Raw genomic sequence first — 20,652 nt, forward strand, 5'->3', positions numbered from 1 at the left:
GTGGTGGTAGTACTTGATTACTGGTCGTTTATAAAATATATCTTCTTATAACAGGATATTATACTGTATAATTATGTTACTATGATTTCATTGAGCAAAGCAAAAACGAACGAAAAGAATTCATAAACATAAAGAAAACTCAAGAAAAATTTGTAAAGGAAAGAAATATTATCAAAAAGTCCTATCCGGCGGTTTTCACGTGTCGATTTTCCATGTAGTAAGCAAGATTGGCGAGGGTAGTGTAGCTTCGAATGTAGAAAAGGTGAGTTCCGTCTGTGTTTTTTTTTTTTTTTATTTTATTTTATTTTTGTTTGTTACAATCTTTTTCTTTCTTTTTCAAATTCCTGTAATCATCGCTTTTTTCTTATTTTCTTACATCGTTAGTCCGTATATTGGTTCACGACACCACCATTGAAATCCAAGGGTTCTTTTTCCTGGTTACTTCTTTTCCATTTACATTTGAAAGCTCTTCACTTAAATTGCTTTCCCTAGTTTTCCTGTTTCTATTGTCCCCTCGAGTCCTTTCCCACCAGACCAAGGCCAAACGTAACCATCTTCATCTAGTAGCCTTGCTTTCCATGGAGAATCTAAGAAAACGCATCATCACCTATACTGGGAGCAAAGAGACGTACGACGAGGAGGATGCTACTCCACTCAGTCAACAAGGTAAGCCTCCTCTCTATCCTGCCCATTAATTTACTAACATACTGTTGTCCTTTAGAACAAGAAGCTTTTATTGAACACTTACGGCTAACAAATACAAGAGATAATCGCATGTTTTCTATTTTATTCTCCTTCTTGTTTCTCGTTCTAGCCGTACCCGTCCTTTTGTACCCAGAGAGCTTTTTCTACAAACTCGTTGAGGTCCTAGTCCTAGGCTCTAGTGCCTTCGTCATGTATTTCCTTCCTACAGACTATATTCTTGGTTCTCCTGCAATTCCATTTCAATGGAAAGTTTTGCTATCCTCAAATATCGCTCTCCCGGCAGCTGTATTCCTCTTCACCATTCACAAACAATCATCCATTCTTGGGGCTTTGTTTTCTATGCGATTCCTTGCTTTGGCTGTTTCTGTTTTCACTGAACTTACTCGTTATTCCATGTATTCTGCTGCTTTGGGCGTAGAAAAGCTCGATAATATGCGATTCGCATAGCCGTTTTCTCTGTTAGTATATTTAAAAAGATCCTTGCAAACGAGCATTCCTTTCTTTGTCCTCTATCACTCTTTTTAGCTTTATTCTCATCTTTCATAATGTCAGTGAGTCCTACTTCCATTCCTATTCTTCCTTAGTTACTACTTAATTTATTTATGAATCTAAATTATGCAACATTTCCATTTTAAGGATTCATACATGAACACAATTTTATTCATTTATTTGTACACACAAAGGAAATTCACAGGCGTTATGCAACTAAAATAGAACAAAAACCAATCATAAAGGCGCTTAGGCAATGTAGGTAGAAGCACTGACATTACCACCACGGCCGGTCCAGTTGAGGTGGACATCCTTGTCAGCGGGAAGAGACTCGTCAGCTTCTTCAGGCAAGACACGGAAAGTATGAGCACCAAAGTAGTCACGTTGGGCTTGCAACAAACCAGCGGGCAAGACAGAGCTACGGTAACCGTCGTAGAAAGCAAGACCAGCAGAAGTGGCAGGAGTGGGGATACCCAAGAGAGCGGCTTGGGAAACAACACGGCGCCAGCCGTCTTGAGACTTGTGGATGGCATCAGTGAAGAAGGGGTGGAAGAGAATAGATTCGAGCTTGGGGTCTTCACGGAAAGCTTCAGTGATATCCTTGAGGAAAACGGAGCGAATAATGCAACCACCACGCCACATCAAAGCGATACCAGCATTGTTGAGCTTCCAGCCGTATTCCTTAGCAGCTTCACGCATAAGCATGAAACCTTGGGCATAAGAGATAATCTTGGAGGCATACAAAGCATCCTCCAAATCATTGATGATTTGTTGCTTGTCACCAGTGAACTTGTTGGTGGGACCAGGGAGCTTCTCGGAGGCACGAAGACGTTCACTCTTCAAGGAGGAAAGGCTACGAGCGAAGACGGCTTCAGAAATCAAAGTAACGGGGGTACCCATTTCCAAAGCGTTTTGACCGGTCCACTTACCGGTACCCTTTTGGCCAGCGGCATCGACGATCTTTTCAACGACGGACTTGCCATCGTTGGCCTTGAAACTCAAGACATCACGGGTGATTTCAATCAAGAAAGAGTCGAGCTTACCCTTGTTCCACTTTTCAAAAATGGAAACGATTTCGTCGATGGACAAACCAAGACCACGCTTGAGGATGTCATAAGTTTCGCAAATCAATTGCATATCACCGTACTCAATACCGTTGTGAACCATCTTGACATAGTGACCAGCACCTTGTTCACCAACCCAATCGCAGCAAGGCTCGTTGTCACCGGCCTTGGCGGCAAGAGATTGGAAAATGGGCTTGATACGGGGCCAGGCAGCAGGGTTACCACCAGGCATCAAGGATGGACCATGGCGAGCACCCTCTTCACCACCGGAGACACCGGAACCAACGAAGAGAATGTTCTTCTTGGCCAACTCTTCACAACGGCGAGTGGTGTCGGGGTAGTGAGAGTTACCACCGTCAATGATGATATCACCATCTTCAAGGTGAGGAAGCAACATGTCGATAAAAGAATCGACAGCAGGGCCAGCCTTGACGAGCAAGATAGCGACACGGGGCTTCTTCAACTTGGAAACGAACTCTTCGACAGAGCGAGCGCCAACAATGGACTTGCCTAAAAACAACGAGTGGATTAGCAACTAGTTTTTGGCTAAGATGAAAAAATCAACACAAAAGAACGTGTTGGAGTTTTTTTAAAGATTTTGGTTTGCTGCTTACCCTTGGCTTCATTGTCCATAAAGTTATCGACCTTGGAGACAGTACGGTTGAAAGCGCAAACGGTAAAACTAGTTGTGGTTAGTCGGGTTTATTTGCTCGCGAGAGGGATTCTCCCTCAGTCATCCAACAGCCGTCCAAAATAAGCAAAACTGCTGTTTCCATGGAAGACGAGGAAGGGGAAGAGAAAAAAAAAACATACCCTTTATCAGCACCGTTTAAAATGAGGTTTTGACCCATTACGGCCAAACCAATAAGACCAAAATCTTTCTCGATGTTAGTATTCCACACAAATCACAGAACCCAACAAAACATCGTCGATGTCGGGCAAAGGGGTTCCATACCAGCTCTACACGATTAGCATATGCTCGAAACAAATAAACAAGCAAGAAAAGCTCTGTTCTATTCACTTACACAGCAGTTTGAGACATCTTTCTATATATTCCGTGAACGATCGTGTTGGTCGTTTACAAGTTATATACAACTGGTATGTCCCAGTCCCGTTTATACAACTTTCCGTTTTCGTACGCATGACGTAATCATCAAGCAGGAAATCGTGGAACCTTTCGAAGAATCACGGATCATCTTTTTGCTGACGAATACGCAGGTGACGTGTATTGTCAACGCAGAAGAGCGAAGGCGGGCGGATTGCGCAGCGATTCTTTTTTTTTGTGTCCCTAGTGGAAAGAGAGCAGCGTCCCAAGGGGAAGAAGAGGAGGAAAGACAGAAAAAAAACCCCCCAAGTTGTATAAAGAGGGAGAAAAAATAAAACTCGTCCATGGAGTCTACGCGTTCAACATTCTCTCTCTCTCTCTCTCTCTCTCTCTCTCTCTTCCTCTTTCCTCTCCTTTCAACCGCCAGCTAAATGTAAACAAACAACCCAAGACGACCATCTCTCCACTCTTTTCCAGCAAACATCCCTGCAAGGTCCATGACAAATCCTTAGGAACGAGGCCGTTCTCCCTCCTCTCCCCTCCGATGCGTCGTCATATACCTGTCGTTCTTGCCCTGTTGATTCGCTTCTGTGGTCCTTGAATCACTTGCATCGCTCAACCTTAATGAAAAGCTTCAACCTTGAATTCTTCGCAGTTTCGATTTATCTACGACGTCTCCATTGAGCGAGTTTCCCGTTGTCCCATCATTTTGCTTTGCTCTTTGTTTTGATGCTTTGAAGCGCCTTGGTGGTGGTGACCGCTTTCCCCACGTCCGTTCACTCAGCTCCAACCTTAAACAACGCGTGTCCAGTACTTGCGAAGGATGTAAACAAAGACTTTCTTTGTAAAAGAGGGTAGATGACGGTTTGGGATGGTTTGAATGGTTTAGTATAGTAGAGGATGCATAGGATGGTACAGGATGAAAAAAAAAAAAAAAAAAAAAAAAAAATGGATCCTCTGTATAGCTTTTGGTAACTTTTGTTTGCGGATGAATGTTACAACTCTCTATCTCTGTGTATGTCTCTCCCATTCAACGTCTTTTCCTTCTATGCCTCCTACTCTACCACTGTTACACTCCCTATGGAACCAATGGACAAGGCATGGCAGACTCGAAACCGCCACTTTTGTTCTTTTCTAAGATAAAAAAAAAACAGCTCTCTAAATAACAATAAGATACTTTATAAAGGGAATATTACAAGAAAAAATTATGGTCATAGATTTTTCTTTCAAAGAACAAAAACGTAGTAGTTGTCCTAAACAGGATGCCTCCTGTCAACATCCACTTTTCCATCATGGACTTTTTTATCGACGGTAGGGATGAAAACTATGTCCACCGCCTCCTGCAGATCCTCCACGACGACCTCCACGATACCGTTGTCGATTGGGTCCTCCAGGATTTCGGTTGGGATATCCTCCGCCTCGTCCACCACTTCCTGAACCTGCTTCCCCAGGTCCCTTTGATGGATCGAAATACCCAGCTCCTCCTCCTTGTTGTTGCTGTTGCTGTTGCCATTCGGCCATCCCAGCTGGCATCGCAGGCTGCGTATACGGCATCGTGCCTGCGGCCGCTGCCGGCATATTCCGCATTGCTTCCATATACTGCTGCATTTGACGATAATATTGCGCCATCATCGCAGGTGTCATGCCTCCGTACATATTCATGTTTTGTGAATAATACGGATTCATTCCTCCATTGAAATTCTGCTGGTGTCGGTCATGGCTTTCCCGTAAACTCGACTTTGGCGTAGCCCGTTTCACTTCCACTGGCTTTCCATGAATCGTGATGTACGGTTGTGACATCGTCGCCTCTACCGCAGACTCATTTTCAAAGGTTACAAATCCAAATCCACGGGGCCGTCCCGTGTCTTTGTCCATCATTAGCGTCGCATCTAATACTCGGCCAAAATTATTAAAGAAATCGCGAAATTCTTCTTCTGTGCAATCCCCTGGAACTCCCCCTACAAACATCTTTGCTGTTTTTTCTTGCTCTTCTCGAGGAATTGCTCGCTTCGGGTCAATCTATCCCACGTTAGCATACACTTTTCCACCCAATCTCATCCAAAAAATCTTCCGATAAATTGTTTCTCTTTTACTTACTATTTTTCCGTCCAAATGATGCTCTTTCGACATCACGTCGTTTACACATCTGGGATCCTTAAACGTCAAAAATCCAAACCCACGTGATCGTCCGCTCGTGCTGTCTCGCATAACTGTACAGTCTAAAACTTCACCAAACTGTTCAAAGTAATCACGGAGTGACTCTAATTACGTTAACAACCTTGCTCTTTCCAAACACCGAATTTCTGAATTCTTTCTTTTGATTTTCGCCAACTCCACCAACGTCTTGACCGGCCGATTTCTAAATCAAATCTCTTTCACTTACCATCAGTCGTTTCCCAGTTCAAGCCACCAATAAACATTTTTCTAGCTCAGTTAGCTTCACCATTCACCACCTTTCCTATCTGGAACAATAGGATTTTGTCAACTAGTCCATACCCGTCCTCTTTATTAAAAGGGCTTTGGTCTTCTTTATTTTCGTCCTGCTGTCTTGTCTCGGAATACGACATGCCAGTGGGATTGGGTACGTTCGCATACGAAGGGGTGGAGTTTTCAGTGCTTTCTGCTGCTTCCCAGCTAGCTGAAATTCGAGCCTGTTCTTCATCCTCATTTCCAGTGAATCCTTTGTGCTCAGCTCCATCGTCTTCGTACGTCTCTTGATGCGAATATTCATCCACATTGGCGCCTTCTTTTTCACTTTTTGCTGGGTTCGAAATCTCTGTCTCGTTTTCTTCGCCAATTTCTTCGTTTTTCGCTATTTTTTCTTCTCCACCAGCTTCTAAAGATTGATTTTCTCCTTGCTTTGACTCATTTTTTGATTCGCCTGTCTCTTGAGATTTCTCAACATCATTCTCTTCACCACTAATCAGTTCAATTATTAGTCTATTGTCCTGCCACGCACGTCTTACTTACTATAGGTCTTTAAATAACTCATCGTCTTCAAAATCCGATCCTCCCATCCCGAATATAAGAATCTATTGACAAAAGAATTATGGTGGTAGTAGTGAAATGGAAAGACGTGAAATCCCCGCGCTTCACTCTTACTTTGGGAAAGGCAGTGCACCACTGTATGTTGTTTTACTGAGGAATAATGAAGTTTAACAATAGTAAAGAAACTCCTATTTACGTAATGTTTTGTTAGGCAGATGTATATATTAATGCTAATAAAAACGAAACTAAGAGGTGTGATAATAAGACATATGAAAATAAAAGGTAACGGAGAAAAGTAGAAACCGAAAAAGAACAGGAGAATTTGGCGTTCTTAGCGTGGAGATGGAAGTATGTTGTCGCGGGTATATTAGAATCCAGCAGAATAAATAAGATAAATGAGAACCGGACATAAAAATAAGGGAATAAAGAGGGAATAAAGTATACTGAGGAGTAGATGAAATGCTAGTTTGTTTACCTTCGCTCTGAATGCAAAGAAAAGGGTGTTTTGGCTAGTGGAAACAGAAACAGAAGTCGCCAGAAGGGAAGAAAATCGTGTCAAGAAAGAGAACTATAAAAAAATCAAAAACGAACCAGAAGACAAATTTGGGAAATCCTTATTCAGGAGGCGTCTGCCTTGCAGAGAGTTACGAGACAATCTGCGGTTTTCATATTGACAAATCCTAAAGAGTGGTTTCCAGCCAGGAAGAACGATCTTCAAAAATGATCGCTGGTAATTTTGATTGTTCATGCACATACCCGATTTCATCCGTGCTTAGCAGCTGTTCAGCAGTGATTCGATCTTCTGGATCTGGTGCTATCATTCTATAAAGCATTTTTTCAAGAGACTCAGCACAAGCCGTTTTCGACAGTAACATCTGTTCCTGGGGTGTCAGGAACTGTGTTAACTTTGGCAAATCAGAAAAATCGGCTGAGCGTAATCGCTGCCATTCGAGACCGTTGTCTGGAAGAACCACGTTGGTCGCTGCCTCAATCATGCTAAGGCCCAAAGAAAAAATATCGGCCGGTTTATCATAAGCATGCATCATTAATACTTCCGGTGCTATGTACATCCTGTCCCCCTCCAAGTCTGACAATGAAGAAACTGGAAGACTTGAAGATAAACCAAAGTCGGAAATTTTTAGATTTCCTTCGCGGGTAATAAGCACATTCGAAGGCTTCACGTCTAGATGCACAACTCCGAGCCTATGCAAGTAGAATAAACCCTAAAAAAGTCAACAAACATCTGTTCAAATTACTTACCTGGCCCAACTGTAATAGAATTTTCCAAACACGGAACGAATCGAGTACTTGCATTAAACCCAGTTCCGTTAAAAATGTGCCTAAATCACCATTTTCGCAATATTCTAGTTGAAGAAAAAGTTGATCTTTATGTTCCCAAAAGTCGACCATGTTCACAATGCGCGGAGAGTCGCGCACCTGATTCAGAATATTGGCTTCCTGAATTTGTCGCATAGTTTCCTTCGTGCTATTACCTTTTCTCTTCACAATTTTCACAATCGAAAAATCTTCAGCCATTTTTGAAACCTTGTAAACATAAGAGAAATCACTTTCGCGCAACAATTTCACCTGGCAAAATCGGCCATACAGCATTTCGGTACAGCGGTCGACATCATTAAACTCATCATGACTCATTGTACTAAAGAGGTTTGGACTTGTAGGTGTCCAACTCAGCGATGACGATTCATCTTCATCTTCGTCCTCATCTTCTTTCCAACTTGTCGTAGGGGGAGTATGTAGAAAAATAGATTGAGACTTAGTTGGCGTATTATAAGTACTCATGTACTCATCAGGGCTACAAGAAAATGTTGGCAATGGTAGCATATCCATGCTGTCTTCCAAATCCTCAGATGCCGACTTTTCGGACTTCAAGCATTGCAAAAAATCAGGACCAGGGCACTTCCTGCGAAGTAGTAGGGAAGAAGGGGACGTTGGGGATTCTGGGTAACCACTGCTCATATGAGAAATGCGTTTACAGGGTGTGTGAGGTTGTTCGCTTTTTGGGTTAGTTGAATTGATTTCCCATAACATTTGTTTTTCGCGTTTCGACAAGAGCCCTGTACTAAGTGCACCAGAAAAATTTGTATGATTTTTATCTAAAGGTGTTATATTCTCTTGACGTTGATCACTATCTTTTCTTTTACAGTCTAAAAGACTAGGAAGGAGTCCCGGTGGTTTTTTTTCGTCGACATCCATTCGAGAGAACAATCCACGTCGTAAAGTAGTAGATAAGCGCACATTTTTCTTAGGATTCATCAATGGCGTATGTGGACTGTCTTCGAATGCGGAAGCATTGTTGATTTGCGATTGAGGTGAGTAGGACTCATTGGACATTGAATCACTAATGATGCTTTCATTCCCAGAAAACAGTCGCCTTTTCCGTGCATGGTCATCTAAGGAAGAAAACGATGAACGCGTTGGTGTACTAGGTGTCATAGAAACAGAATCCATTATTGATATATCCCGTATCTTTGTTCTTTAAATAACTAGGAGTTTATAGATAATATATATTGTAAGTACAAAATGAGGCGACACGTAAATGGTTGAAGTGATTGGAACTTTCAGTATTATTGAGGTTTATTTCTCCCAATTAAATAGATCAGCTTCTCAAATTCTTTGGGAAGTTTCCTTTCCAAAGAAAGGAACTAATATGTCTTGTTTATTGAGTGTTGCTGGAAGAAGACAGCATTCATCAAGTAAACAATAAACAGAGTCGCGAGTTTCATGACGCGTACACAAACGCGTCGCGTCGCGTCGCGTAAATGACAATTATTTACCTGACGCGTCGGGTCCTTCTTGAGTAGTATTTCAATATAACGCGACGCGCCGCCGTATCCTTCCTAAAACCAAACACTCAAAAAAGCAAAGTAAATTGAAAAATGGCCGAACGGCTTTCCGTTGGTTCGTTGCGTGTTATAAAGTATGTTTCATTTAATTTAAATCAGTATAAAAACGAATTTGCACACGAAGTACTAACACGGTAAATTAGCACCTCAGATTCTTCGTCTTATCCTCCAAATCCTGTTCTTCAGGTATTGACGGTTAAAGAATTAAACTCGAACCCCACATCTGGAGCACCTAAACGCTATCGTGTTGTTCTTTCCGACTCCATTAACTATGCACAGTCCATGCTTAGCACTCAACTCAACCACTTAGTAGCTGAAAATAAGCTTGCGAAGGGTGCTTTTGTGCAACTCACACAATTTACGGTCAATATCATGAAAGAAAGAAAGATCTTGATTGTTCTTGGTCTAGACGTATTAACTGAACTTGGATTCATGGAAAAGATTGGAAACCCGGCCGGGTTAGAAACTGTAGACTCACTGCGTCAACAACCTCAACCTCCCGTAAATGAAGGATCCTTGAATCAACCTTCTGCGCCCGCCAACTATCCTGCTAACACAGGTAGTTTTTACGGAAATAACTCACCCAGTACTGCACCTGCTCCTCCCCCGATGGTAAAGAGACCTTCGGGTCCTAATCCAGCAAATGGTTACAGCACTATCATCTATCCTATCGAAGGTCTTTCTCCTTATCAAAACAAGTGGACCATTCGGGCTCGTGTTACCAACAAGTCCGATATCAAACACTGGCATAACCAACGTGGCGAGGGAAAGCTTTTCAGCGTCAATTTATTAGATGAAAGTGGCGAGATTCGAGCTACTGGGTTCAACGATCAGGTGGACGCTTTTTACGACATTTTGCATGAAGGCCAAGTTTACTACATCAGTCGCTGTCGTGTCAACATCGCCAAAAAACAATTCACGAATGTTCAGAATGAGTACGAGCTTATGTTTGAGCGTGATACCGAAATAAAAAAAGCTGAAGATCAATCCGCTGTACCTGTAGCAAGATTTAGTTTTGTCTCGTTACAAGAAGTTGGCAATGTTGCCAAGGACGCTGTAATTGATGTTATTGGTGTCTTGCAAAGTATCGGTCCTGTGCAACAAATCACCAGCCGCGCTACTTCTCGGGGTTTTGATAAGCGTGATATTACTGTTGTTGATCAAACTGGGTTTGAAATGAGGATTACTTTATGGGGAAAACTTGCAATTGAATTCTCCGCTCCCGAAGAGAGCGTTTTGGCCTTCAAGGGTGTAAAAGTAAACGATTTCCAAGGTCGATCTTTATCTATGTTAACTAGTAGCACCATGTCTACTGATCCCGATATCCAAGAATCTCACCTGCTGAAAGGCTGGTATGATGGACAGGGTAGAGGCCAAGATTTTGCCAAACATAGCAATAATGCATCAATCAGCTCCGTTTCTGGACGCTCAGCGGAAAGGAAGACCATTGCAGACGTTCAAGCGGAACATTTGGGCATGTCCGAAACACCTGACTATTTTAGTTTGAAAGGTACAATTGTTTATATCCGAAAGAAGAACGTATCGTACCCTGCGTGCCCTGCGCCAGATTGCAATAAAAAGATTTTCGACCAAGGGGGTTCTTGGCGATGTGAGAAATGTAATAAAGAATATGATGCTCCTCAATATCGATACATTATGACTATTGCAGTTGGTGATCATACTGGACAACTTTGGTTAAATGTTTTTGATGATGTTGGCAAAATAATTATGCATAAATCTGCGGACGAACTTAACGATTATCAAGAGAACGATGAAAACGCTTTTATGAATTGTATGGCTGAAGCATGCTACATGCCATATATCTTTCAATGTCGCGCAAAGCAAGATAACTTTAAAGGAGAGACTCGTGTTCGTTACACTGTCACTTCCTTAAGTCAAATGAACTGGCAAGAAGAATCCAAGAAATTGATTGATTATATCCAAGGTGCAAACTAAACTTCATTCACACAGTTACTCGCTGGTCGAGGAAAATTTTGCAAGACCCCTAAACGGGATCATTAATTGTGTATGAGAGCTCATCCTAGATTCATACTAAAATACTTCTCTCTTTTTTTTTTATTTAATACAATTTAGTTGCTATTTAACTCATCCCATACTGGTATACTCTTTATTAATTGAAATACTTTTGAAGTCAACACGAAACGGATCGTTTACTAGAAACAATTTAAAAAAAGAATTACAGTATCATTATTAAAATGTTTCAGCGCTGAAAAGCAAGATCAATCTTTGTTCGTACGTCTGCTCAAACTCTCGACAATCAAAATCAGAAAACGTTTCCTATAAATTTTACTCAAGTTTCAAAAGAAACTACTTTCCATTGAATTCCTTCTCTTACTGAATCTTATAAAGCGCGTATCTTGTCTTTCCAGCTTTTCTATTAAAAACAACGAAAAGCAGGGTCGGTCGCGTTCTTTTAACAACTTCCAACTACGTTTCTATCCACAATTCCGCTTCCGCTTTTTTTGGCTACATAATTTTGACGTTACAACTAAATTTAAGTCTTTTATTGTTTGATGTCTAAGCATTGAGTTGATTTATAACTTCTTTTTTTTTTTACGGGATTCATTCTTTTTTTGTAACTACAGTCCTTTTGACCCCTTTTTTAGGTTGAACATGTCAGAATGTATTCCTTTTGGACGTGCTTTAAAGCCGTATTTTATGTTAGATGAAAAATACGTATCTGTGAATAACGCGAGCTCGGGGGTGGTTTGTGTTCCTGCTTTTCAACGACATTTACAGTTGTTGGAGGAATCAGAAAAGGTCCAAGATTTACAAACGAGATACAGGTTACCCAAACTAGCCGAAAAAACTATGGATCAACTAGCAGAACTCTTGGATACCAGTCCTAACAACCTTGCATTTTGTTTTTCCGCTACACAGGCGATTAGTTCTATTCTCTTAACGTTTCCTTGGATAGCTAACGATAGGATCTTAACTTTAAATCTGGCTTATCCTACATGCCAATTTGCTGTTGATTTTGTTCAAGATCGGTACGATGTTCAGATGGATACCATAGACATCGACTTTGCTTATGACCGTTCTGAGCTTTTGTCTCGAGTGGAATCGTATTTGGCAAAGAACAAGCCAAGACTCTTCATATTTGATTTTGTCACTTCTATGCCAGTGATTCAACTACCTTGCAAGGAACTCATCCAACTCTGTAAGAAATACAACGTGATTAGTGTTATAGATGCTGCTCATGGGATTGGGCTTTCTCCTCTTTCCATGTCGTCCCTGGACCCTGATTTTTTGTATACTAATGCTCATAAATGGCTGAATGCACCTTCAGGTACGACCATCTTGTATGTGTCTAAAAAGTACCACAATTCAATTGAAGCCCTTCCAATCTCCTACGGCTATCACATTCGTAAACAAAAATCTCCTCCCCCGGCCCCTTTAAACGCAAGGTTTCTGTATGCTTCTTCTACGGATTTACCTAAATTTATCGCCATTGATGCTGCAATAGCGTTCAGAAAGTCTATCGGCGGTGAACATAAGATTCAAAATTATAACTATGACATTATTATAAAGGGCGCGAAAATCATTGCTGAAGCCTTAGGGACATCTTATTTTGTATTAGCTCCTCCTATTGCTATGGTAAACGTCGAAATTCCCCTGCGGCGTATGCCATCCGCTGAATTTTTTGAATATTTTTGGCAAAGCAAGAATACTTTTCTTCGCTTCGTCGAATACCACGGCAAGTTTTACACTCGTATAGCCGGTGCTCCTTTCTTGGAAGAATCGGATTTTGTTTACATAGCGGGTGTCTTAAAAGAGCTTTGTCAAAATTCACCTGAAAACTAATAACTTACGACATAACTTTGCGGCTAATCCACCGCTTATGCTTCTAGCTACGAATACAGAAATACCTCACGATAGATACGACATATGCATAAATACAATTTTTTATTCATAACATGTTTTTTTTATAGTTCAGACAACATCCATATGCTTTCCAACATACGAACAAATATATAAATTACAAAAAGCCTATGCAATAAATCCTATTCTACAGTTTTTTAGTTCTTACGCAAAGACTTTCTGCAGGAAAATGAACAAACGTTATAAGCGCAAGCGCAGGGTAAAGGAAGAAACATAAGTCGAAGGAACAAAGGGAGCTCTAAAAGAAAGTACAAACGATTACAGAGCATGACAAATCATAAACTTAGAACATTTACTACAGCCTCCTCAAGCAGAAGCAGTAGCCTTCTCAGCAGAATCGGCTTCAACATTTGCAGCGGAAGCCTCTTGAGTGGCAGAAGCAGCTTGTTCGGATTCAGCCTTCTCACCCTCCTCAGAAACGGCATTATTTTCATCTTCCTTCTCCTCTGTTTCTTTTTGCTTTTCTTCACGAGATATAGCATTCTTAACAACCAAGGTAAGATCACCAATTTGTTTACCGTTCATTTCTTCAATGGCACGAGTTTGTTCTTCAGGAGTGCTGAAGGAAACAAAACCGAAACCACGACCACGGCGTTGTTCACCACGAAGCTTGATGCGGCGGATAATATAAGGAGGGAGAGAACGAACAGCAATACGAGCCCGGATAGGGTTGTAAGCATCGAACATCTCCTTCAAGCCTTCGTTTGTTAAAGTAACCGAAAGGCCAGAAACATAGATAGAGTTAGGGGGAAGAGGCTTAGCCTTCTTCTTGCCAGCAGCATTTCTAGACTTGTTGTTTTGTTTTTTTTCTGTAGAAAGAGGTTCAGAGGATTCTTGGCTTTCCTCATCTTCCTTTTCAGGAGAAGCTTCAGAATCTTCAGCGGTAGTGGCGGTTTCATTATTTTCTTTATCGGAAGTATTCTTCTCCTTAAGCTTCACATGGTTAGCCACACAGCTCTTATAATAGTAAAGTCTGACTTACTTCTTTCTTTGATTTTTTGGGTTGTTTTTGAACAGGGCGAGCTCTCTGAACGGCAATCTCGCGTTCGTTCAAGGTTTTTCCATTTAAGGTATCAATAGCCTTCTCTACATCTTCCTCGCTGGCGAATGTGACGAAGGCGATACCAGATGGTACTAGGCGAGTTCCACGGCGTACGCGGCGGAAAGGGATGGTAACTTTGCGACTGAACTTAGTTAGCAATCACCTCCACTAATCAATTTATCAAACAATAGGGCAAACCACTCGAGTAATTGTTGCGATTCAAACGAAACCAACTGTTAACGCCATAAAAATGTCCCATTTATTGGCTCTAGAAAATCCATAACAATTTGGTTTCTGTTTTCTATTTTAGCAATTTACTTCAACATTCTCCTCATACGAAGAGATACGGTTTAGTCCCTTTTAATTAACATACACAGCTCCGACAGTTTCAAACAAAGAACGGATCTCGCTCTTCTTGGTAGAGGTATTCAAGCGGCCAACAAAGACACGGAAATCTTGTTCTTGGTTTGTGGTTTCTTTTGGAGATTCAGCGGCAGAAGCAGCAGTGTTTACAGAGTTCTCTACTTGCTCTTGAATCACAGTTGGTGTGTTATCAACAACGGTTCCTTCTGCAGACATTATTAATATCGTCTAGAGTGTTTTCTCGTGAATAGTGGTGATATGTGTTAAGGGTAAGTTTATATATGGGTGAATTACCGCAAGTACGCAACTCCGTAAGGATACAATAATTCGCATGCACCGAAAGGTATAGAAAAAGGATATTTCAGATACAGGAACTGGAGTAAAAAATTTTATTAACATTTATGACAATTTATTATAAATAGCTTCATGTTTTTTATCTCCCAAAATCCTCAAAACATTTCGGTAGCAAGAACTTGTTTTTGACGCTCAGTAGACATGGGCAGAAAAGTTGAAGACGGGGTTAAGGCGGATTTAGAAGAAGAAGGATTCTGAATCTGAGACATTGTAAACCTTGCATTTCCCTTTGCTAAAGCCTTTAAGACCGAGTTGTAATCAAGCATTCGTTCCATGGGCACTTGAGCAGAAACACGCTTGGTTTTGGAGATAGAATACGACTCGTTTTGTGTCGCACTCTGATTGTCCGTGCGGGAATATGTAGAAGTTTCTCTTGGGACGTATTTCAAATTTTTCATGTTGCTCTCAGTGTTTTCTTGCGAGACTGGCTCCCCTAACGGATCGAGGGCACTTGATTCATCGACAATTTCATGGATGACAGCACTTCTCTTCCCAACTAAATCTTTAGTAATAGCCCCTAAATACTCATCTGGAGTTGTGATGGTTATATCCATATAGGGTTCCAATACGGAAAATGCGTTCGGCGATTGAGAATATAGTCTTTCAAGGGCTTGCCGTGTTGCCTTTGACGCCGTCTGGGATAAAAGTGCTAAAGGAGACAAGGAAGAAGAAGAAGAAGTGGAGGATGAAAAAGAACAAGCCTCAATATGGATAGCTGCCTGAACGTTCCAGAGGGGGAATCCATATAGTGGCCCATGAGATAAACCTGCTAAAATACCGTAGTATAAATGCTCGTCAATAGAGGAAGAATCAAAATATTCCGGGAAACTAACGGAATCATTTTGGGTCCAGCCCCGAAAGACAAACCCCTCTTGAACATGGTTGGCCTTTTTGGAGAAATCAACAGCTTCTGCGCTTTCATCCAATGGATATAATCGCAAATGTAACGAGATAGCTGAAGGAAAGCCCTCGTCAGCAAAAGTACAAGGTTTTTTAATGGTTTCACGATATCCTACTTGAAGCTTTCCTAAAATTACACGAGCACCAAAATCATTAACGAGTCGCTGGTGCGAGATTTGCAGATGCAATCCTCCCATTCCTTCCAAAATCCACTGATTGCTTTCACTATTCTGTGTGTATCTAAGGGAAGGGTCTTCACGAACCAAACTAGCAAGTGCTTCCAGTAACTTTGGTTCATCTTTTAGAGACTCTGGCTCCAAAACAGCCATGCAGACTGGTTCTGGAATAGGGATATGTAGTTGGGAAATATTCTCCTTCTTCAAATATGGTTGCTCTTTTCCTTTAGTTTTCGTAGTGATAGCATCACCAGTATGAAATTCTTTTAGACCTCCTACCAATCCTATATTTCCTGCCGAAATTTCATCTACTTCCTCAGTCTGGTCAGCATAAACATTATATATCCTTATAGCACGCTCCGTCTTTTTTGTTCTCGGGTTATAGATCATTGTCCCTCGTTTTAATGTTCCTTCTCTCACACGAATGTAGGACAAAATTCCCCTAGTCGGTGTATGAATAACTTTGAAGACGAGCGCGTAAAGAGGTATATCTTTTAATGCAGTTTTATTGGAGACATTCGTATTCTTCTCTTTCAAAAGCTTATCAGCCTCCACAGGATCAGGAAGGTAATCAACTATCGCATCCAAAGCAGGCTGGACGCCAATGTTTTTCAATGAAGATCCACACAGGACTGGGACAACATTTCCCATGATACATTGTTCCTGTAAAACAGAGGCCAAACGATCTTCTGAAAATGCATTCACGTTTTCGGTCTGCAAATATTCGTCACATAGTGTTTCATCAAGATCACAAAGAGCCATCACCATGGCTTCTCTGGCTTCCTGAAATTCCTCCTTCTTTTCTTCAGGTATGGGAATTTCACGCACATGTTTTCCATCATGGGACGTTGAGTCTGAACATACATCCCAAAGGATCATTTTCTGTCGAAGTACGTCCATAACGCCTAAAAACTTTTTCTCCTCGAATGATTCTGAAAATACTGGAAGCTGAAGGACGACTGGATTATGGCATTCCAATTGAGTATATATTGACCGCATTGTCTTTGAAAGACTCGAACCAATATGGTCCATTTTGTTAACAAAGATAACTTTTGGGATGCCATATCGGGTTGCTTGACTCCATACAACTTTCGTCTGTGCTTCAACGCCGACACTACCATCCAAAATTGCTACGGCACCGTCTAAAGCTGCGACCGATCGTTCTACCTCAAAGGTAAAGTCGGCATGACCAGGTGTATCAATTAAGTTTATAGTATGTCCTCTCCACGGAAATGTAATGGCTGCAGAATTAATAGTAATTCCTCTTTCACGTTCTGAAGGTAGATAATCCATGATAGTGTTGCCTGTATCGACATTTCCAAAATGATTAGTATAGCCTCCATAGTACAACATTTTCTCGGTCAATGTAGTTTTCCCCTAGACAATATGATTAGTAACTATTGCATTTTTAATCATTGTAGGGCATTTTACCGCTTTTTGGCAAAGATTCAACCTTCAACTAGTCCATACCGCATCTATGTGTGCAATGATCCCAACATTTCGTATTTTGCGAATTGCATTGTTAGATGATAATCGTTTCCATAAAAATATAGAAGGTTTCACGAATTTGCCCAATGGTCGAAGCATGAAGGCGTCAATACTATTATGGTAACGAAAAGGTCATGGTTATACAGTGTATGAGGATTCAAGAATATAAAGGAAGAGTAGTGGAGGTATTCATAAATTTACAAATTCTAAACATAGATAACACTAGCATTAAACACAACTTTATGATTCGTATCTGGGAGTGATTTTACCTCAGAATAAGATTTCTTTTTCATTCTTGAGTCATTCAACAAAATAGCATCAAACGATAGTTACGCTCTACTTCAAATGGATAGAAATAATCACAAGTGCAATTTTCTGATTTCTCATTTATTCGTAATTATAGGCTCATTAAGTCATATCATGCATACCAACATAATGCAATACTCTTTCGTTAAAAAACTATCAAATTTTATATGAAAACAAGCTCTCAATGCAGAAATCGTTAAGCCCAAAAAGGATATCCAAATTGAGGAAACGTATAGAGTAGATCAACACAACATCGTTCTTTAGTCACCTTGTCACAAAGATTCCAAAAAATCATCATTTTATAATAAACAGCACTCTTATGAAGCGTCAGGTATTAACAAATCAGGATCCTGATCGATTCCAGCACACACTTTTTGTGAAATCGACGATCCCGTATAAGGACTGACCTCACTTAAGATTTGTACCGACTTGCAATTTTATTGCTATAATCTTGGCTGTTCATGGGTGTTAACCCAAGTCCTGGTTCTTCTGCTTTCGTATGAACTGGAGATGGTGTTTTGTCAACGGAAGAAAATCCGCAATTACCTCCCTGAAGTGCTCGAATCTGCTTTAAAGTTACTGCTCCTTCAGTCGTAGCTCGATTCATTGATGGACTAAAAGGGCTATTCTTCATGTCGTAACTCAAAGTTTCTGTTCCCTTCGCAATCTTTGCATCTTCAACCTGCATGATCTTGGGTTTAGCTATAGTGTCACTCCCATCATCTAGATACGATTGTAAACGATTCTTGTTCATGTTGGAACTATTTTCCTAAACTTTCTTTAAATACCAAAAACACTTGTAATTGTACAGTGATTAGGAAATAATTGACTTCAATAAAGTATCACGATGAACTCTTTATAACGAATGTTAAAATATATATATATATATATATGTATATATGTATACATATATATATCCACAATCTTTATTGCTGTTCATCGATCAGTGGAATACGCCACTACCTCTTGTCATTTCCACGTCAAATGGGTACGCCTCTCAAATTGGAGTACTTGGCAAAGATGGACTCTGACCCATTAGGGATTGAGCATTATTTCCTGCTTTAATGATATCGAATATGAAGGTTTTTTAGTACTCGTCAGATATAACTAGCTGTGATATTAGAGGATTAGGGTTATCGCATCAGCTCAAATATAGTATAATTCAATGGCAACAGCGAATGCAAGGAACAATAATTAACGGGTCAGTAGGGAATAATTTTGTGCGTTTTTTAAGCAAGTTTAAGGATTTTGTACTTGAAAATGCTCCAGCTGTCGTTGTAGTGTAGCAATTTGAGTCTCCAATTGTTCAATCTTTACCTGTGAATTCATTGTAAGCTGTGCAGTAGATGATTCTATGGAAGATTCTGGTGACTTCTCTTCTTCTAGCTTCTTTTTCCTTCCAGAAAAAGTTCGAAAGAAAGGCATTAAAAATCGGCTTCTTTTTCGTTCTGGGCGCTTCGGTCTTTCAGGCTTTGCTTTGTTGCCAGCGCTTGGGGTTGATGAAGCTTCAAGTTCTTTCCGTGCATCGGGGAAAGCTTCCCGTGGTTCCTCTTTCGAAGTCTGAGTCATATCCTCTTGAGAGTCTAAAATTTCTCCAACACTACTCGTAGTACTGCTATTGACAGTTTCCTCTTTATATCGCTCCTTTCCTTTAGATTTTCGATTAGCAAAATCCATTTCCGTTTCCGTTTTCTGTCGAGAGAGTTCTTTTTTTGGCCTAATTGGTTCGTCTGTTTGACCTTCAGATTCAGTAGTACTATCATAAGCTGCTGGGTTTTGTATTTTTTCATTTGTCAACTCATGCAAATTGGTAGGAGTAGTAATTTTGGGATGCATCCCAACTGAATGCGTTGATTCTTTGCTTTCATCTTCATACTCTTCTGTAGGCAACGACTCTTCGTGTTCCGGCTTTTCGATGGTAAAATCATCCCCTTCAATAATCGTAAAGCTCTCATCCGAACTGAACATACTAGGGGAAGACTGTTCATCATCCATTGGAACTATGGAATAAGCCACTGCCAATCCATAGCTAGGAGCTAGTTTATTCACTTGCGACTGAAACTTGGGATATATGGTAAATGGATCATCATCCTTATCATCGTAAGGTTTTTCTTGTATTAATTGTTTTGATTGTAGTGGACTGTTCTCTGTCGGTAATACTACAGAGTTCGATGTAAAGCGGGTCGTTAGCGCAGATGTATACATAGGCGACAGTCTAGTAGAAACAGACATCGATGCCATTGCCGATGACGGCGTAGACTGTTTCGTAGGCGCAATTATCTTAAGCTCTTCAATTCGCTTTGTCAACTCTTCAATCTGATAGCTGACGCATATTTTTGTCAAATGTCGCATCGTCACATCAGAGATCCCTTGATATTCTGATTTAGCTAAGCTATAACATAGAATGGCTTGCGCTAACTCGCCAGAGACTTCTTGAATTTCCCCATCTCGGGCATACTCATGTGCCTAACATTGTTAGCTTCCTGCTCAATAGACTCCCTTAATGTTTCAATAGTTTAAGTTGTTTTATATAAACTAAATAGCTTGATTCAAAATATATTACCTTTTTTAGTGAATATCGAACCATCCCACATGATAGTATATGTGTTTGGATGTGGGAGGATGATGCATTTCAGTGTTTATAATATCTGCTTTTCTAGGATTTTTAATGTTTGACTTCCAAGACGAAAAGGTAAATAGAAGCTACCGGCAATTTGGATTTAATTATAACAAACTTATAAATACAAAATAATCATTTACATACAAATTTATAAAAGATCGTTGAAGTATATAGCATCTATTTGTGACGAAAACGATTTCTACAAGGATTTAATTTGTTTCAATTTAATATAGAATTAGGGCATAAGTAGAAAAAAAAAAACCGAAACAATAAGTTTTATTAAAAAATCATAATTCATTTTTGATCGGTATGCATCAATTTCGTAAAACGGCATCATTAACATAA

The 20,652-nt window shown here is 40.4% G+C and overlaps 10 protein-coding genes across 10 annotated transcripts; 3 read left to right on the top strand and 7 right to left on the bottom strand.

Annotated features, from left to right (window-relative positions):
- Positions 1-578: 578 nt before the first annotated feature.
- Positions 579-1,152, top strand: SOMG_02164 (ER membrane protein; the record flags this gene model as incomplete). Its single annotated transcript, XM_056180956.1, has 2 exons — positions 579-666; positions 722-1,152. The coding sequence occupies 2 exons, from the start codon at positions 579-581 to the stop codon at positions 1,150-1,152; spliced, it is 519 nt and encodes a 172-aa protein (XP_056036935.1).
- Positions 1,153-1,443: 291 nt separating this feature from the next.
- Positions 1,444-3,300, bottom strand: gnd1 (phosphogluconate dehydrogenase, decarboxylating; the record flags this gene model as incomplete). Its single annotated transcript, XM_056180957.1, has 5 exons — positions 1,444-2,768; positions 2,873-2,940; positions 3,072-3,135; positions 3,161-3,216; positions 3,284-3,300. 5 exons carry the CDS (start codon positions 3,298-3,300, stop codon positions 1,444-1,446), a joined length of 1,530 nt encoding a protein of 509 aa, XP_056036936.1.
- A 1,305-nt stretch (positions 3,301-4,605) lies between these two features.
- msi2 (mRNA cleavage factor complex subunit Msi2) lies at positions 4,606-6,320 on the bottom strand (the record flags this gene model as incomplete). Its single annotated transcript, XM_056180958.1, has 5 exons — positions 4,606-5,322; positions 5,401-5,564; positions 5,687-5,727; positions 5,800-6,222; positions 6,274-6,320. 5 exons carry the CDS (start codon positions 6,318-6,320, stop codon positions 4,606-4,608), a joined length of 1,392 nt encoding a protein of 463 aa, XP_056036937.1.
- Positions 6,321-6,971: 651 nt separating this feature from the next.
- Positions 6,972-8,760, bottom strand: mik1 (M phase inhibitor protein kinase Mik1; the record flags this gene model as incomplete). Its single annotated transcript, XM_056180959.1, has 2 exons — positions 6,972-7,514; positions 7,552-8,760. The coding sequence occupies 2 exons, from the start codon at positions 8,758-8,760 to the stop codon at positions 6,972-6,974; spliced, it is 1,752 nt and encodes a 583-aa protein (XP_056036938.1).
- Positions 8,761-9,188: 428 nt separating this feature from the next.
- ssb1 (DNA replication factor A subunit Ssb1) lies at positions 9,189-11,111 on the top strand (the record flags this gene model as incomplete). The annotated part of the gene is made up of 2 exons (XM_056180960.1): positions 9,189-9,229; positions 9,299-11,111. The coding sequence occupies 2 exons, from the start codon at positions 9,189-9,191 to the stop codon at positions 11,109-11,111; spliced, it is 1,854 nt and encodes a 617-aa protein (XP_056036929.1).
- Positions 11,112-11,789: 678 nt separating this feature from the next.
- egt2 (ergothioneine biosynthesis protein Egt2) lies at positions 11,790-12,980 on the top strand (the record flags this gene model as incomplete). The annotated part of the gene is made up of 1 exon (XM_056180961.1): positions 11,790-12,980. One exon carries the CDS (start codon positions 11,790-11,792, stop codon positions 12,978-12,980), a length of 1,191 nt encoding a protein of 396 aa, XP_056036930.1.
- Positions 12,981-13,364: 384 nt separating this feature from the next.
- tcg1 (single-stranded telomeric binding protein Tgc1) lies at positions 13,365-14,679 on the bottom strand (the record flags this gene model as incomplete). Its single annotated transcript, XM_056180962.1, has 3 exons — positions 13,365-13,991; positions 14,041-14,242; positions 14,474-14,679. 3 exons carry the CDS (start codon positions 14,677-14,679, stop codon positions 13,365-13,367), a joined length of 1,035 nt encoding a protein of 344 aa, XP_056037125.1.
- A 233-nt stretch (positions 14,680-14,912) lies between these two features.
- On the bottom strand, positions 14,913-17,480 carry mef2 (mitochondrial translation elongation factor G Mef2; the record flags this gene model as incomplete). Its single annotated transcript, XM_056180963.1, has 2 exons — positions 14,913-17,270; positions 17,364-17,480. The coding sequence occupies 2 exons, from the start codon at positions 17,478-17,480 to the stop codon at positions 14,913-14,915; spliced, it is 2,475 nt and encodes an 824-aa protein (XP_056037124.1).
- Positions 17,481-18,099: 619 nt separating this feature from the next.
- Positions 18,100-18,441, bottom strand: mug168 (Schizosaccharomyces specific protein Mug168; the record flags this gene model as incomplete). The annotated part of the gene is made up of 1 exon (XM_056180964.1): positions 18,100-18,441. One exon carries the CDS (start codon positions 18,439-18,441, stop codon positions 18,100-18,102), a length of 342 nt encoding a protein of 113 aa, XP_056037264.1.
- Positions 18,442-18,926: 485 nt separating this feature from the next.
- Positions 18,927-20,274, bottom strand: atg38 (PtdIns3K complex subunit Atg38; the record flags this gene model as incomplete). The annotated part of the gene is made up of 2 exons (XM_056180965.1): positions 18,927-20,153; positions 20,251-20,274. 2 exons carry the CDS (start codon positions 20,272-20,274, stop codon positions 18,927-18,929), a joined length of 1,251 nt encoding a protein of 416 aa, XP_056037122.1.
- Between the last annotated feature and the right edge of the window lie 378 nt (positions 20,275-20,652).

This window comes from Schizosaccharomyces osmophilus, chromosome 1 (assembly GCF_027921745.1).
Source record: "Schizosaccharomyces osmophilus chromosome 1, complete sequence".
Taxonomy (NCBI): Eukaryota; Fungi; Ascomycota; class Schizosaccharomycetes; order Schizosaccharomycetales; family Schizosaccharomycetaceae; genus Schizosaccharomyces; species Schizosaccharomyces osmophilus.